The 13,994-nt window shown below is 37.7% G+C and overlaps 1 protein-coding gene across 2 annotated transcripts in view; it reads left to right on the top strand.

Annotated features, from left to right (window-relative positions):
• LOC124554770 (laminin subunit beta-1) overlaps window positions 1–13,994 on the top strand; it is a 357,587-nt gene that overhangs the window by 227,620 nt on the left and 115,973 nt on the right. For both annotated transcript variants that reach the window (XM_047128416.1, XM_047128415.1), the window contains one exon: window positions 7,516–7,684. In XM_047128416.1, the coding sequence (XP_046984372.1) occupies window positions 7,516–7,684 (169 nt within the window). The remainder of the gene's footprint in view (window positions 1–7,515; window positions 7,685–13,994) is intronic.

Raw genomic sequence — 13,994 nt, 5'->3', positions numbered from 1 at the left:
TTACCGTCTGTCACTAAGAACCGTGACCTCTCTGAGAGGAAATCACGAATCCAGTCACACAACTGAGATGATACGCCATATGCACGCAATTTGATTAATAGTTGCTTGTGAGGTACGTTATCAAAAGCCTTCTGCAAATCTAGGAATACGGAATCGATCTGAGATCCCTTGTCGACAGCACTCATTACTTCATGGGAATAAAGAGCTATCTGTGTTGCACAAGAACGATATTTTCTGAATCCGTGTTGGTTATGTATCAATAAGTCATTTTCTTCAAGGTGATTCATAATGTTCAAGTACAGTATATGCCCAAAAATCCTACTGCAAATTAAGGTCAGTGATATGGGTCCGTAATTCAATGGGTTACTCCTATTTCCTTTCTTGAATATTGGTGTGACCTGTGCTACTTTCCAGTCTTCAGGAACAGACCTTTCATCAAGTGAGTGGTTGTATATGATTGCTAAGAAAGGCGCTATTGGGTCTGCAGACTCTGAAAGGAACCTGATTGGTGATTTGAGTTGTTTCGCAACACTTCAGGTATCTACTTTTATGTCACTCATGCTAACAGCTGTTCTGGTTTCAAATTCTGGAATATTTACTTCATCTTCTTTCATGAAGGAATTATGGAAAACTGTATTTAGTAACTCTGCTTTAGCAGCACCATTTCCATCGCTATCGTGCAGTGATGGTATTGACTGTTTTTTGCCACTGGTGTACTTTACATACAACCAGAATCTCTTTGGGTTTTCTACCATATTTTGAGACAATGTTTCATTGTGTAAACTATTAAAAGCATCTTGCATTGACGTCCGCACTAAATTTTGAGCTTCTGTGAAACTTAGCCAGTCTTGGGGATTTTGTGTTCTTCTGAATTTGGCATGCTTTTTTTCATTGCTTCTGCAACAGTGTTCTGACATGTTTTGTGTACCATGGTGGATCAGTCCCATCTCTTATTAACTTATGCAGTATGAATCAATCTATTGCTGTTGATGCTGTATCCTTGAATTTGAGCCATATCTGGTCTACACTTACATAATTAGCTTGGAAGGAATAGAGACTCTCTCTTAGGAAGGCATCAACTGAATTTTTATCTGCTGTTTTAAATAGATATATTTTGCGTTTATTTTTAGTGGTTTTGGTTGACAATGACCTTGTGTTCACTAATCCCTGTATCCATCATGACACTCTCTATTAGATCAGGATTATTTGTGGCTAGGAGGTCAAGTGTGTTTTCGCAACCATTTACAATTTGTGTGGGCTCATGAACTAATTGTTCAAAGTAATTCTCAGAGAAAGCATTTAGTACAATTTTGGAAGATGTTTTCTGTCTACCGCTGGCTTTGAACATGTATTTTTGCCAACAAATCAAGGGTAGATTGAAGTCTCCACAAATTATAACTGTATGAATGGGGTACTTATTTGTAATGAGATTCAAGTTTTCTTTGAACCATTCAGCTATTAAATCATCTAAGTCGGGGGTCGGTAGAAGGAGCCAATTATTATTTTGGTACAGCTGTTGAGTATGACCTCTACCTACGTTAATTCACAGGAACTATCTATTCAACTTCACTACAAAATAAACTACTACCAACAGATACAAACACACCACCACCTACTTTATTTAATTTATCCTTTCTGAACATGGTTTGTGCCCCTGTAAAAATTTTGGCAGAATTTATCTCCGGCTTTAGCCAGCTTTCTGTTCCTATAACGATTTCAGCTTCAGTGCTTTCTATCAGCACTTGAAGCTCTGGTACTTTTCCAATGCAGCTACAACAATTTACAACTACAATACCAGCTGTTGCTTGGTCAATTCTTGTCGTTTCTTTGCCCAGTACCCTTTGTGACTGGAGCCCTTTTTTATCTCTCCCGAGACTGTCTAACCTAAAAAACCACCCAGTCCACGCCACACAGCTCCTGCTACCTCCTGTGTGTAGTGGACAAATGACCTATTTAGCAGAACCCGAAACCCCACCACCCTATGGTGCAAGTTGAGGAATCACCCTCACTCATCCCCTGATCTCAAAAAATAAATAAATGACTAAATTTCTCCTGGAAGTTTTTGGTGACATGAAGTCTCAGTGTAAAACTGAAAACTGAAAAAGTGTCCTAGTAGATAGGAAAGACACAACAGAGCAAGAATATTTACAATTAAATCGACAGACTCTTAAAATATTCACTTAAGATCGGTTGTAACCACACAGAAATATATTCAAAGCTGTACTGACTGTGACATTTCCAATGGCATTGCCGCAGTGGTGACACACCGATTCTTGTCAGATCACCAAAGTTAAGTACTGTGGGACTTGACTAGCATTTGGATGAGTGACCATCGGGATCCGTCAAGTGCTGTTGGCAACTGGCATGCACTCTGCCCTTTTGAGGCCGATTGAGGAACTACTGACTGAAAAGTAGTGGCTCTGGTTGCAAAAAATGACAACGGCTGGGAGAGCGTTGTGGCGACCACACACCCCTCCATATCCGCATCCAGTGATGTCTGTCGGCTGAAGATAACACAGCAGTTGTTTGGTATCATTGAGTCTTCCTAGGCCTCTTCAGACAGAGTTTAATTTTGTTTTAGTGACAGTGATGTTAGCAACAAACTCTTTATATCGTAACTATGAAAATGTTGGTAAAGAAAAATAAAATTTTTCACCATTCATGCCTGTGTCAAACAGCAGTAAGTGTTGCTCAGTTAACAGGCACATCTGCAGTTCACTATTTATTAAAATTAAAAATATATATTTCAATTAGTAAGAAAAGTAATTAGTGACTCTGACAAATTTATGCCAACCAATGATGTATTAACTAACTATAATTAAAAAAATTTTCTCGCAGAAGATCCTGTCAGCATATATATCTGTCTTTTGTCCATTATTCATTAATGGATCCTCATGAGAATAAACTAGCTTTGTCTGAAGTGGAATAAATGTTGGAATTTGTTGTAATCTTCTGAAAATTCCAAATGTTGACATAATCATATACATAAGAAAATACTGGTATGCATAAAAAGATAAACATTTCCAATCAAATAAAGTTAATAATTAACAAAATAACAAATGGGGAAAAGAAGGATAGAAGGAGGCAACATATGGTTACTGTCATGCAGTGCACAAATCCAATTACACGAATACATAAACAACTTAACATTTTACATATCCAAATATCCACATTTTTGCATTGGACATTTCTATAACACCCTTTCATTGCTCTTGTGGGTACTCTGCTTTTTGTAAACCTCAAGGGCACTATAAACATGTCATGTGGACTTGAGGATTCATGTTGCTGGCCCAACACATGTGGCAGTATTCGCAAGGAAATGCTCACCAGACTGCTTGCTGAGGAAAGGGGGAACAACTGTGCAGCTAGCTGCATGCAGCAGTGGTCATCGCCATGGGTTGTGTGCCTTGGTGTGCTGCTTCTTGGCAAACTCATAAACTGCTGATATCACATGGTGTGACACTGGTCACCTCCCATGAGTCACTTGGTTGCATTGTCTAAAGTAACAATGATGTAGTGTTTCCAGCCAGTACCTCGTGAACGCAGAAAGGAAACATGTGACAGAATCACTGCAAAACAAAATTTGCTCTGCTGCATCTTGAAGTTAGGAGGCACATACAAACATTAGTTTAAAAAAAGTGCAACAAAGTAATGTTAAATCTGCACATATATCTATAAAAGTAGCAAAATCGTACAAAAGTCAAAGTTTTGAAAGTCATCACCACTTGTTATCGTTTGAAAATAAACATGAAATTTCTTCCTCTTCCCTGTCCATTTATTTTTTCTCTCTTTTTCTTTTTCAGAAAGTGGTGATACAAGTCTTTTCTTTTTCTTCTTCTTCTTCTTACACTGTTTTTGATGTACTGTTTCACTTTAAATTCTTCTTCTGGTCTGCAGTAAAGCACTGATAGCAATTCTTTGCTACATAGTTCTGCCAATCCTTAGACAAATATTCAATTGCGCATGCTGTTTTGAACAGTACTGATGTCAGAACATCCTCCATGCTACACTTTTGCACTATGCAGTCCATAACATACAGTTGCTGTGCCCAAAAACCAATCGTGTCTGTGTCACTCGGATTTTGTGAACATGAAACTTCAAACTGTCCATTGATAACAAAATCAGTGTTCATCACATTAAAATAACAGTTCACGTTATAACTGCCTTGCATCAATAAACCAAGATCGTCTCACATCAGACTTCAATCACTGTCAGCATTATAATTTTCTGGCATTGATAAATTGATAAGGTACATTAGTGTCCATTTCAAACTCCATAAAATGTCAGTGTACATCAAAAATAAACTTGTCTTGTGCACTACTTTCATCACATGACCTTTGCTTGTTGACAATGGCATCATGAATTACTGCACTCATTTCAGTAGACTGATGAATTTCTTGTTGCTGTAAGATTACTTGAGAATGAACTTCAACCACTCTGAATTCTTTATCTTCATTGTGTTACTTACTTTCCTGTAAGTCATCAACATGTTCAGTTTTCTCCAGTCCTATAATTTTACATTTCAAACCTGTGAACAGTTATTGCAAGTAATTACGAATATATCTACTATCTTTTGATCAAACATTTTGTCCAATTTTTGTGTATGTTCATCAATTTGTTTTTATTCTAATCCTCTCCCAATTTTTGATTCTCTGTTCTTAAAGCTCACTTAGTATTGTCTAGCTTTTTGTTATTCTCGTCAAGCTTTTTATTTAAATTTTGCTCCTGATCATCAAACCTTCTATTTAAATCTGTGAATTTCTTTTGTAAGAGCTGCATTAATGCTTTGTAACTTCACGTAGCACCAGTCCAGTTGTTGTTTATTGTGGCCTTACATGATTCAGCATTTACATCCAAATTTGAATCTTCATTTTCTGCTACTATATTTGTACTTTGAATTCTGTTACTTGTTTACAGTTCATTAATGAGATCCATGGCAACACTGCCCTGATCAACACTGTCCTCTCTGTTAATTACATCACTATTTTCAGTGTGAATGGACATTGTTATTCATATCTATACTACACATGCAAATTATTATTATCAATTTAATTGTTCACTGTTTACATTCCTTTTCCTGTCCAACATTGCTCGAAAAATCTAGGCACTAGTGAAAATACCAACTTCACTTGCCATACGGTGACATTGGCTATCAGACTCCAGATTTGATGATTGTTGCAGAATTCAACAGCTTTGTCACTGGTCTCCATATATAACACGTCTTCGCTGGTATGTTACAACAATTTCTTGTGCACCTTTCTCCATGAATTTAATAATTAACTGATTGCAAGTGCTGATCATTTAGCGAAGTGGATGATGATGGAATTGATTGGAACAATTATTGTTAAGAGATCACAAACTGTGTGTTTTATTGCAGATACTCAAGAACTATGAACACTTTCAATTACACACAGCTGAACCACATTCCACATGCCATCATATGTTACCAATTGAGTTCACACTGAAACTTATATGGTAACCAACCATAACGCAAATGACCTCTTGAAGAACTCATTTTGAAAGCAGCCTAACAGTGCCTGCTTGTGCACTGATTTGCATCAACTCCCAGATAGCTCTACTGCAACAACACCACTTGCGTGCATGTCAACAGATTGCAATTACTGTCCCGCAAAAAGCATTGTCAGCGATTACAGATTATTTTGTATCTCTGACCTCAACTAAACTAGAGGTAGCTGTAATACACATTCTATGGCTTGGCAGATTGATAACTTTGCCATTTAAATTAGTAACTCATGTCACATATCTTGTCAATTGATGGTACCGTACCCTCACAGCATGGATTGTTTTTAAGAGAAGTACAGTCACATGTGTATTCAGCTACCCAATTTGTAACTATTGAAAATGAAAGAGCACGTTTTTTATAAACCTTCACTAACTTTTGATAATTTTCATTGAAGATAAACTATCCAGAACAAATAATTTTATGATGGTATAGTTTTCAGGTTTACCCATTCAATAAAAGCACACAGAATATGACTATTTTAAAAAGCAATAATCAAAATTTTGGTGACAAGTAACTCTTCACAGGTAATGTCGTATCCTCAGATCCTAGAAATATTTACGCTTTATTCTTGTTTCTAAAAAAACCATTGCTTAAATGGTTGTGTAAGGAGAAAATTACTGATTCACAAACTCATGCTATACATGTTTAACAGGATATAAAAGCATTTCATGGTAAAACATTGCAATTAGAAAGGAAACTGTTGCTATTCTATTTTAAAGTGCTTATATTCAGTTGTAGTCCTGAAAAATACAAGACTAATAATAGCTTTTATTGTATGCCATACACTGTCTACGCGTCCACATGTGCAACTTTCTGTATAGTCCAACTTAACTACATTTCACACTCAGTGAGATGTAATGAGAGTTATGCAAATATTTATTTATTTTCTTTTTGTCCTGCAACAATAATGTTTGTGGAAGTTGTGATAAGATGAAGGATACACATGATTGAAATCAATGTTGTTCCATGGATCAGGTACATCACAGTACACACAAGATTAGGATTATAGAAAGAGTTGTCTTACTGTAAGAATTCAGTGTAATGTGAAGCCCCCATCACACTGCAAGTAGATCTTCTAGATGTCATTACATGGAATCAAAGAGGTATTGAATATCTGTCTGGGGACATTCTTCCTCTTAGTAGGCAATGGAAGACTGCAATGAACAGGTTGTCAACCAACCAAAACCTCAGATGTGTTCAGTAGGTGACATGTTGGGTAAACATGCAGGCCAGGGAAAAAGTAGTACCAATTATTCTTCAAAGAAGCCTTTCACATTCCTGACTACATTTAACCAAATGGTGTTCTGCTAAAATATGCTTCATGGAGTTTCCTGAAGGAGGGGCACCATCCTGGTATGTAATATCTCTCTCATATTTATGTTGTTCAAATTGCTCTCACTACATTGGAGTTGAGATTGCATTTTTCACCCAGTGGCAGTCCATTCACTTTGGTTGTGTCTAAATCATGCAGACATCATATACAGTAGCCAAAGAGGAATTTATTTGAAGACAATACATTTTAACACTCAGCATGTGAGATGATCTCAGATACCGATTACAGTTTGAAACATTCATTGTTTCTGTACATCTGAAGCAAATATGATGGTATGCATGCCACCAGTCCTGCATACAGAAGAGAGCACTTTACCATCAATGCTAACTGCTTCGCACCTATTGACAACTGAAACTGCAATTGTAATGAATGTGTTCTGACACTTAAAAATATTTGCCGAATTGGGACTTAAACCCAATCTCTTCTTTTTCACAAACAGTTACCTCAACTGTTAGACTATTACCTCTGGGCCTGACTCAGGCTTTCATTTCCATGAATAAAACAATAAATGTTAATTTCAATTATCAATTTAAGAAAAACTGACATAGCTCGTCAATAATGAGTATATTATAGATACTGAAATATGCTTTGTTTTCTTAGTATACTCTCATAGTGATATACTGTGCATTAACATTAATGAGAAAAATATTTTTACCAGTACAGAACAACGCTCATGGTGGCAGTCTGAAAATGGAGTGGAAAATGTAACAATTCAGCTTGACCTTGAAGCAGAATTCCATTTCACTCACATGATAATCACATTTAAAACCTTTAGGCCAGCAGCTATGCTTATTGAAAGGTCATATGATTTTGGGCGCACATGGCAGGTGTGTATACTTCTAAATTTTTCCACTTTTTGTGATAATTAGTTGTTTGACTGAAAATTTAAATCAAGTTGTATAAACACTTATATTTCTCCTTTTATTTTGAAGTTGAAATCAAAGAAAAAAGAACATAATAATTTTATTGGCTTTAGAGTGAAGACTTGCATAACACACAGATAAAAAAAAAGTTTTGCATCACCTCGGTTCCGAGAGTTCCAGAACCTGTACAGAAATTTGGAATAGAGATCAACATAAAAATCATTTCTGCCCTTTTTATTATTCATGAAAACCACGCATTGTGTGTTGTACCACCAAAAGTGAGACCTTCAGAGGTGGTGGTCTGGATTACTGTACGCACTGATACCTGTAATACCCAGTAGCACGTCCTCTAGCATTGATGCATGCCTGTATTCGTTGTGGCATGCTATCCACAAATTCATCAAGGCACTGTTTGTCTAGATTGTCTCGCCCTCAACAGCAATTCAGCGTAGATCCCTCAGAGTTGTTGGTGGATCATGTCATCCATAAACAACCTTTTTCAATCTATCCCAGGCATGTTAGATAGGGTTCATGTCTGGAGAACATGCTGGCCACTGTAGTCGAGCGATGTTGTTATCCTGGATGAAGTCATTCCCCAGATATGCATGATGGGGGTGCAAATTGTTGTCCATGAAGATGAATGCCTCGCCAATATACTGTCGATATGGTTGCACTATCGGTCGGAGGATGGCATTCACGTATCGTACAGCTGTTGTGGTGCCTTCCATGACCCCCAGTGGCATGTGTCGGCCCCACATAATGCCACCCCAAAACAGCAGGGAACCTCCAACTTGCTGCACTCACTGGACAGTGTGTCTAAGGCGTTCAGCCTTGTTGGGTTGCCTCCAAACAGTCTCTGACGATTGTCTGGTTGAAGGCATATGTGACACCCAATGGTGAAGAGAATGTGATGCCAATCCTGAGTGGTCCATTCGGCATGTTGTTGGGCCCATCTATACTGCACTGCATGGTGTTGTGGTTGAAAAGATGGACCTTGCCATGGACGTCAGGAGTGAAGTTGCACATCACGCAGCTTATTGTGCACAGTTTGAGTCATAACACGAGTCCTGTGACTGCACAAAAAGCATTATTCAACATGGTGGCATTGCTGTCAGGGTTCCTCCGAGCCATAATCTGTGAGTAGCAGTCATCCTCTGCAGTAGTAGCCCTGGGGCGGCCTGAGCGAGGCATGTCATCGACAGTTCCTGTCTCTCTGTATCTCCTCCATGTATGAACAACATCGCTTTGGTTCACTCCGAGATGCCTGGACACTTTCCTTGTCGAGAGCCCTTCCTGGCACAAAGTATCAATGCGGGCGCGATTGAACCGCAGTATTGACCATCTAGCCATGGGTGAACTACAGACAACACAAGCCGTGTACCTCCTTCCTGGTGGAATGACTGGAACTGATCGGCTGTCGGACCCCCTCCGTCTAACAGGCGCTGCTTATGCATGGTTGGTGGGTTTAGCGACATCTCTGAACAGTCAAAAGGACTGTGTCTCTGATACAATATCCACAATCAACATCTATCTTCAGGAGTTCTGGGAACTGGGGCGATCCAAAACTTTTTTTGATGTGTGTATATTCCTAAATATTGTTGTTTTCATCTGATAGTTTACAAGTTAGATTGCTGAGGAAACCATAAGTGTTCAGAAGCAGGCATTTATGTGTATAGTTCATATAGTACTCAGAAAATATTTTGCTCTCATATTGTGTGCATAAATTAGTGATAATAAAAGCTAAAGTGCTTCCTTTCCAGCATACAAAAGAAACTAAAAGGAAAGTTATGAATCATTCACTATAAGAAGACTCCTGACACGGTGGCTAATGGGAGTAGTTGTTTTGTTAGAAGTTGGAAGACAGTGTATGACTTTGGACTACTATTCACTTTCTTCTGATTGCTACCAATCTTAGCCTTCAATACTGTGTGCCTTAGCCATATTGTTTCCTTGTTAGCTTTACCTTTTGATTAAAACATAATAAGAGGACATACACTTCCAAGTATTTCTAAGTAATAATATAGTTTTGTCTGTAAGGGGATAGACACACTGAAAACAGGCTTGTCTGGCAGCTAAGAGGACTAGACTGGATATAGGTACTGAGACAGTTGTCAGTACCAAGAGCTACCAATCAATTTCAATTAATACAACTACATCTGTCAGCCACTGCACCAAGAGTCTTCTTAGAGCGAATGAATAATAGTGACCAGAGAAGACCATGTATGCTATAACCTACACAGGGTACCAACGTTGAATGAACAAGCAATATCCTCAAAAGCCATCACCTCTTACAATGCTACAGCCCCCATTTCATGTGCCTGTTTAATTTTCAAAATTACATTTAAAGAGGTTTAAATAACTTATCATATCTGGCAGCACTTTTATGGCTTTTATCATATCTCATGTTGCATCCATATTCTCAGCAAAATACACAAAATCCAACATTTAGATGTTATCTATATTTTAACTCTGGACAAACATTACACAAATGCTGTACAGCAATTCAAGTGCTCAACTTCACAACCAAGCGGAACTGTAAGCCTGTTCAATCCACTGCTAAAATCACATGCATAGTTGAAAAATACTTTTAAAGGAACTTATAAGTCTTAAACTCATCTAATGACTTCTGTCAATTTTTCAACTTCTGTGTCTCCCTCTGTATGAGTTCATTCAATTAAAATAATGTGGTGCTGCAAGACAAAGATAAATGGCTGTAATTTAAATTTTGTGGCAAAAGAATAACTGACACCCTGCAGTTACGTATCACAAATATCCATGCAAATACTGTAAATCAACTCACATACTTGTACTCAGTATCTTATGAGGACTGCGTTGACGCCCTGCTTATGTTCCATATTAAACCTGACTAAGTCACAGCTGATCAGTTTTATTTAGGGGTTTGTATCCTAACGTCTGATTTGCTCTCCAAAATACCACATATAAAGTGTATTTTTTAAGTTTTCTTGTGTATTTTGTTTTTAAACTGCCTCAGAGCAAACTTCTAGTTTTGTGAAACAAATCTCTTGTTAATATTTGACTGATCATTCTGTTTTTGCCATTTCAAATGATTTCACACTGATTTTTCTTAGATCAGTTAACCTTTTGACTGTTACAAACATGCTCACTGCATCTCATCTCATGGCGGCTTTGTTGTCGCCTAATACAACTACTGGGACTAAAAGACCGTGATCCAACTGTTAGCTGTGTACTGGTTGCCTGTGCTGATTTTTAAAGGTCCTCTGTAAATGAATTACTTTGTAGTGAAACGCAAGAATGTAAATATTATTTTGCACCTAAGAATTAGATATTTCCTGAAGGTTTCAGTAGGATTTTAGTAGTCTATGATGAAAGTGACATGTCACTTGGATTCACATCAGTAACTAATTGTTCTTTCATAATTACTCTTCCATAATACCTGTTGTCCTCCATATATTTGTCACTGTAATAACTCATGGAAAGCATGAAGCTCTCTGTGATAGCATTCTAATACATAGTCATTTGTTAAGAACCACAGTAATAACTTTTTTGCTCCGTATTTGGTGATACTGTTTCATGAGACGTCTTCAGTAATTTCAAGTACTATTTGTCTCACATACGATAACAAACTGAATGCTTTGTCACAGGAGGAGGACAGATTGTGTGTCTCTAGAAATTACTCTGTAGTAACAGTGTGACTGTGGCACATTTCCCACATGCAGAATAGAAATGCAGAAAACACAAGTCCAAAAACAGTTTATTGGACTCTCCAAAACAAAACAATAATACAATCTCCAAAAGAACAATAGACTCAATCCCAACTGCAGATCATCACAAATATAAAATAACAAATAATAATAAAAAAGACCCGACTCTCCACAGGGAGAGATAACAATACAACAATTCTACAATGTCAAGATGTTTGTCGATTATTATCAAGTCCATCTGCAAGAGATCAGCCAGCTAGAAGAGGCGTCTGGCTGTGGCTGCCGGGGTGGCAGCTCTGTATACTTCCAAGTGGTGCACCGAACTGCCTTATGCCAGCAGTGCGCCACCCTATAAAGCCTGTTTGGTGGATGTATCTGCCAGAACTATTTGCTGTCACGTGCCTGGCAGATCAAAGTAGTTCCTGGGCTGTCTGCGACCTCTGGTGTAGCTGTTCTGCAGGCTCCGCAAACAGGTAGCAGTCCCTGGTGGCTGTTGGTGGAGGCATGGTGTTGTGTTGTGTTGTGGCTGTGAGTAAATATTTGTGTTGACAACACAGATGAAATAGGTTTTCCTGGTGAATATATGCCTTGTGATGCAGGCATCCCGTGTTGGTTGGACATGAAATGGGATGCCGATGCAGTAGGCGCTACAATGTATGAAGTGGGCGGCCACAGCATTACCATTGTCTTTCAAGGTCATGAACACAATAAAACTGCTGTAAGCAACCTCCAAAACAAGATAATCAAGGTTTCCAATCACATTTTGTTGGTGTCCGAATAATAGTTGCATATTGGCAATAGGCAATTACATATAATTTTGACACAATGGATGCTGTATTTTTATTTTCTGTGCTTCATGTACTGAATACATATTACAGCATCTGAAATCTGAGTTTTTTATTTTATTCGTATTTTTTATTTCTTTTATTTTTTATTTTTATTTATTTATTTTTTTAGAGAGTGCAATAATTCATTTGGAGAGAAGTTTCAAAGTCAGTATCTCTAAGTGTCCTAATACCTTTCACACATTCTGTATATGTTTTCCATTCTTCTTTTGAATCCATAATTTGGACTGGCACGGGGAAAGTTAAAAATATATTTTTATTTTGTTTTTATTGAAATATTTTTTGTTTGTTTTTCACTTTGTTTGTGTCACCTTTTCTGTGTCGTTATCCATGGTGTGTGTGTGTGTGTGTGTGTGTGTGTGTGTACAACAGATAGAGCTATATTTCATGTTTTGCATTCATATCTGGATTCTCAGTGTGTTCTGTTTTAAGCAAACAGCACATCCTTTGAATGTTTGCTCTCAATAAGATTTGGAAAATGCCTCCCAGTAAATCATAGAGGATTCTTCATGTCGAACTCATTTCCTCTGTTCTGTGGCATAGGCTGCAACAATTTCTGTTACCAGAGACAGATGAAACTTCACTATTGGCATTTTTTGCCCTTTTACTACTCAATGGAGAGCAAAAGCATTTAAAATGCACAGATCAAGTAAATGGAAAAAGAACTTTCTATTCCACTTCACACTCTTCTGCACTAATTCTACTGAATTTATTATCATGTCAGTATGGACAGCTGCCCCCACACTTGGATTACAATCTGTAATAGACTGAGGCTTCTTAATTCTTTTGTCAGTCTTCCTGTCAGTCTTTTCTATCTGAAACATTTCTGCAGTAATGCTGGTGGTGGACATCCACACTTCTCTTTTGTTGCACTACTTGAGGGCAAGCAAGGCAATTGGCATAAACTGTGTTTTCCTGATTTCAGTTTGTCTTCTAGTTTTAGCAAGTTGCACTTGTTGCTGCAAACAGTATCACATGCATTTTCTCCATGGTTATGAAGCCAGAGGAATAGGTTTGGGCTTGAGTAACAATTGTCGATGTAAGCAGTATGTCCCCATTTCAAATACAGCTTCTTGAGTGTTGCCAGTATATCACAACTTTTCCTCAAATCATGGAAGCCAATTTCCACAGCTGGACCTGTATACACAATAAAATCCAGGGCATAACCAGTGATAGTTGCACAACACATTTTCTTTTATTCCAAATCTACTTCTTTTGGATGGAATATGTGTTTGTAAGATAATTGCCCTTTAAACAGCAATAGGTTTTCATCAGTTCAGAGCTTTTGATTTGGATGAAATGCACTCTGGAATGTTATGCAAACTTTATCCACAATGTTTCTAATTTTGAATAACTTGTCTCCTTTGTTGCTGGAAGATGTGTCACTAAAATGAAGCATTTTCAAAATTCAAAGAAACTGGTCTCTGTACGTAATTTCACTGAAAACTAGTTTGTTGAGTATTCCCTGGACCAATAGTCACTAATTTCCAGATTTTTCACATGAGCCATAAGCACACTAAGAGCAATGAAGGACTAGAATTCCTTCGGTCCTGTTTGCTTCCAACTTGACAGATTTCATCATGCCTTCTGTTAAAAAAGTATCAGGAATATTACCAGAATGTTGGAATTTTGAGCTAATCCACATTTGTGTCCTGCATCTGATTTGTCAAATGCATGCACAAATGGACAAAAATCACTCTCCTTCAAGTCAGATGTGTCATTGAAGCATACTCTTTTACCATACAA

The sequence above is a fragment of the Schistocerca americana genome, chromosome X (assembly GCF_021461395.2).
Source record: "Schistocerca americana isolate TAMUIC-IGC-003095 chromosome X, iqSchAmer2.1, whole genome shotgun sequence".
In the NCBI taxonomy this organism is placed as follows: Eukaryota; Metazoa; Arthropoda; class Insecta; order Orthoptera; family Acrididae; genus Schistocerca; species Schistocerca americana.
The sequence above is the reverse complement of the archived record's forward strand: the minus strand, read 5'-3'. Positions and strand labels throughout refer to the sequence as shown.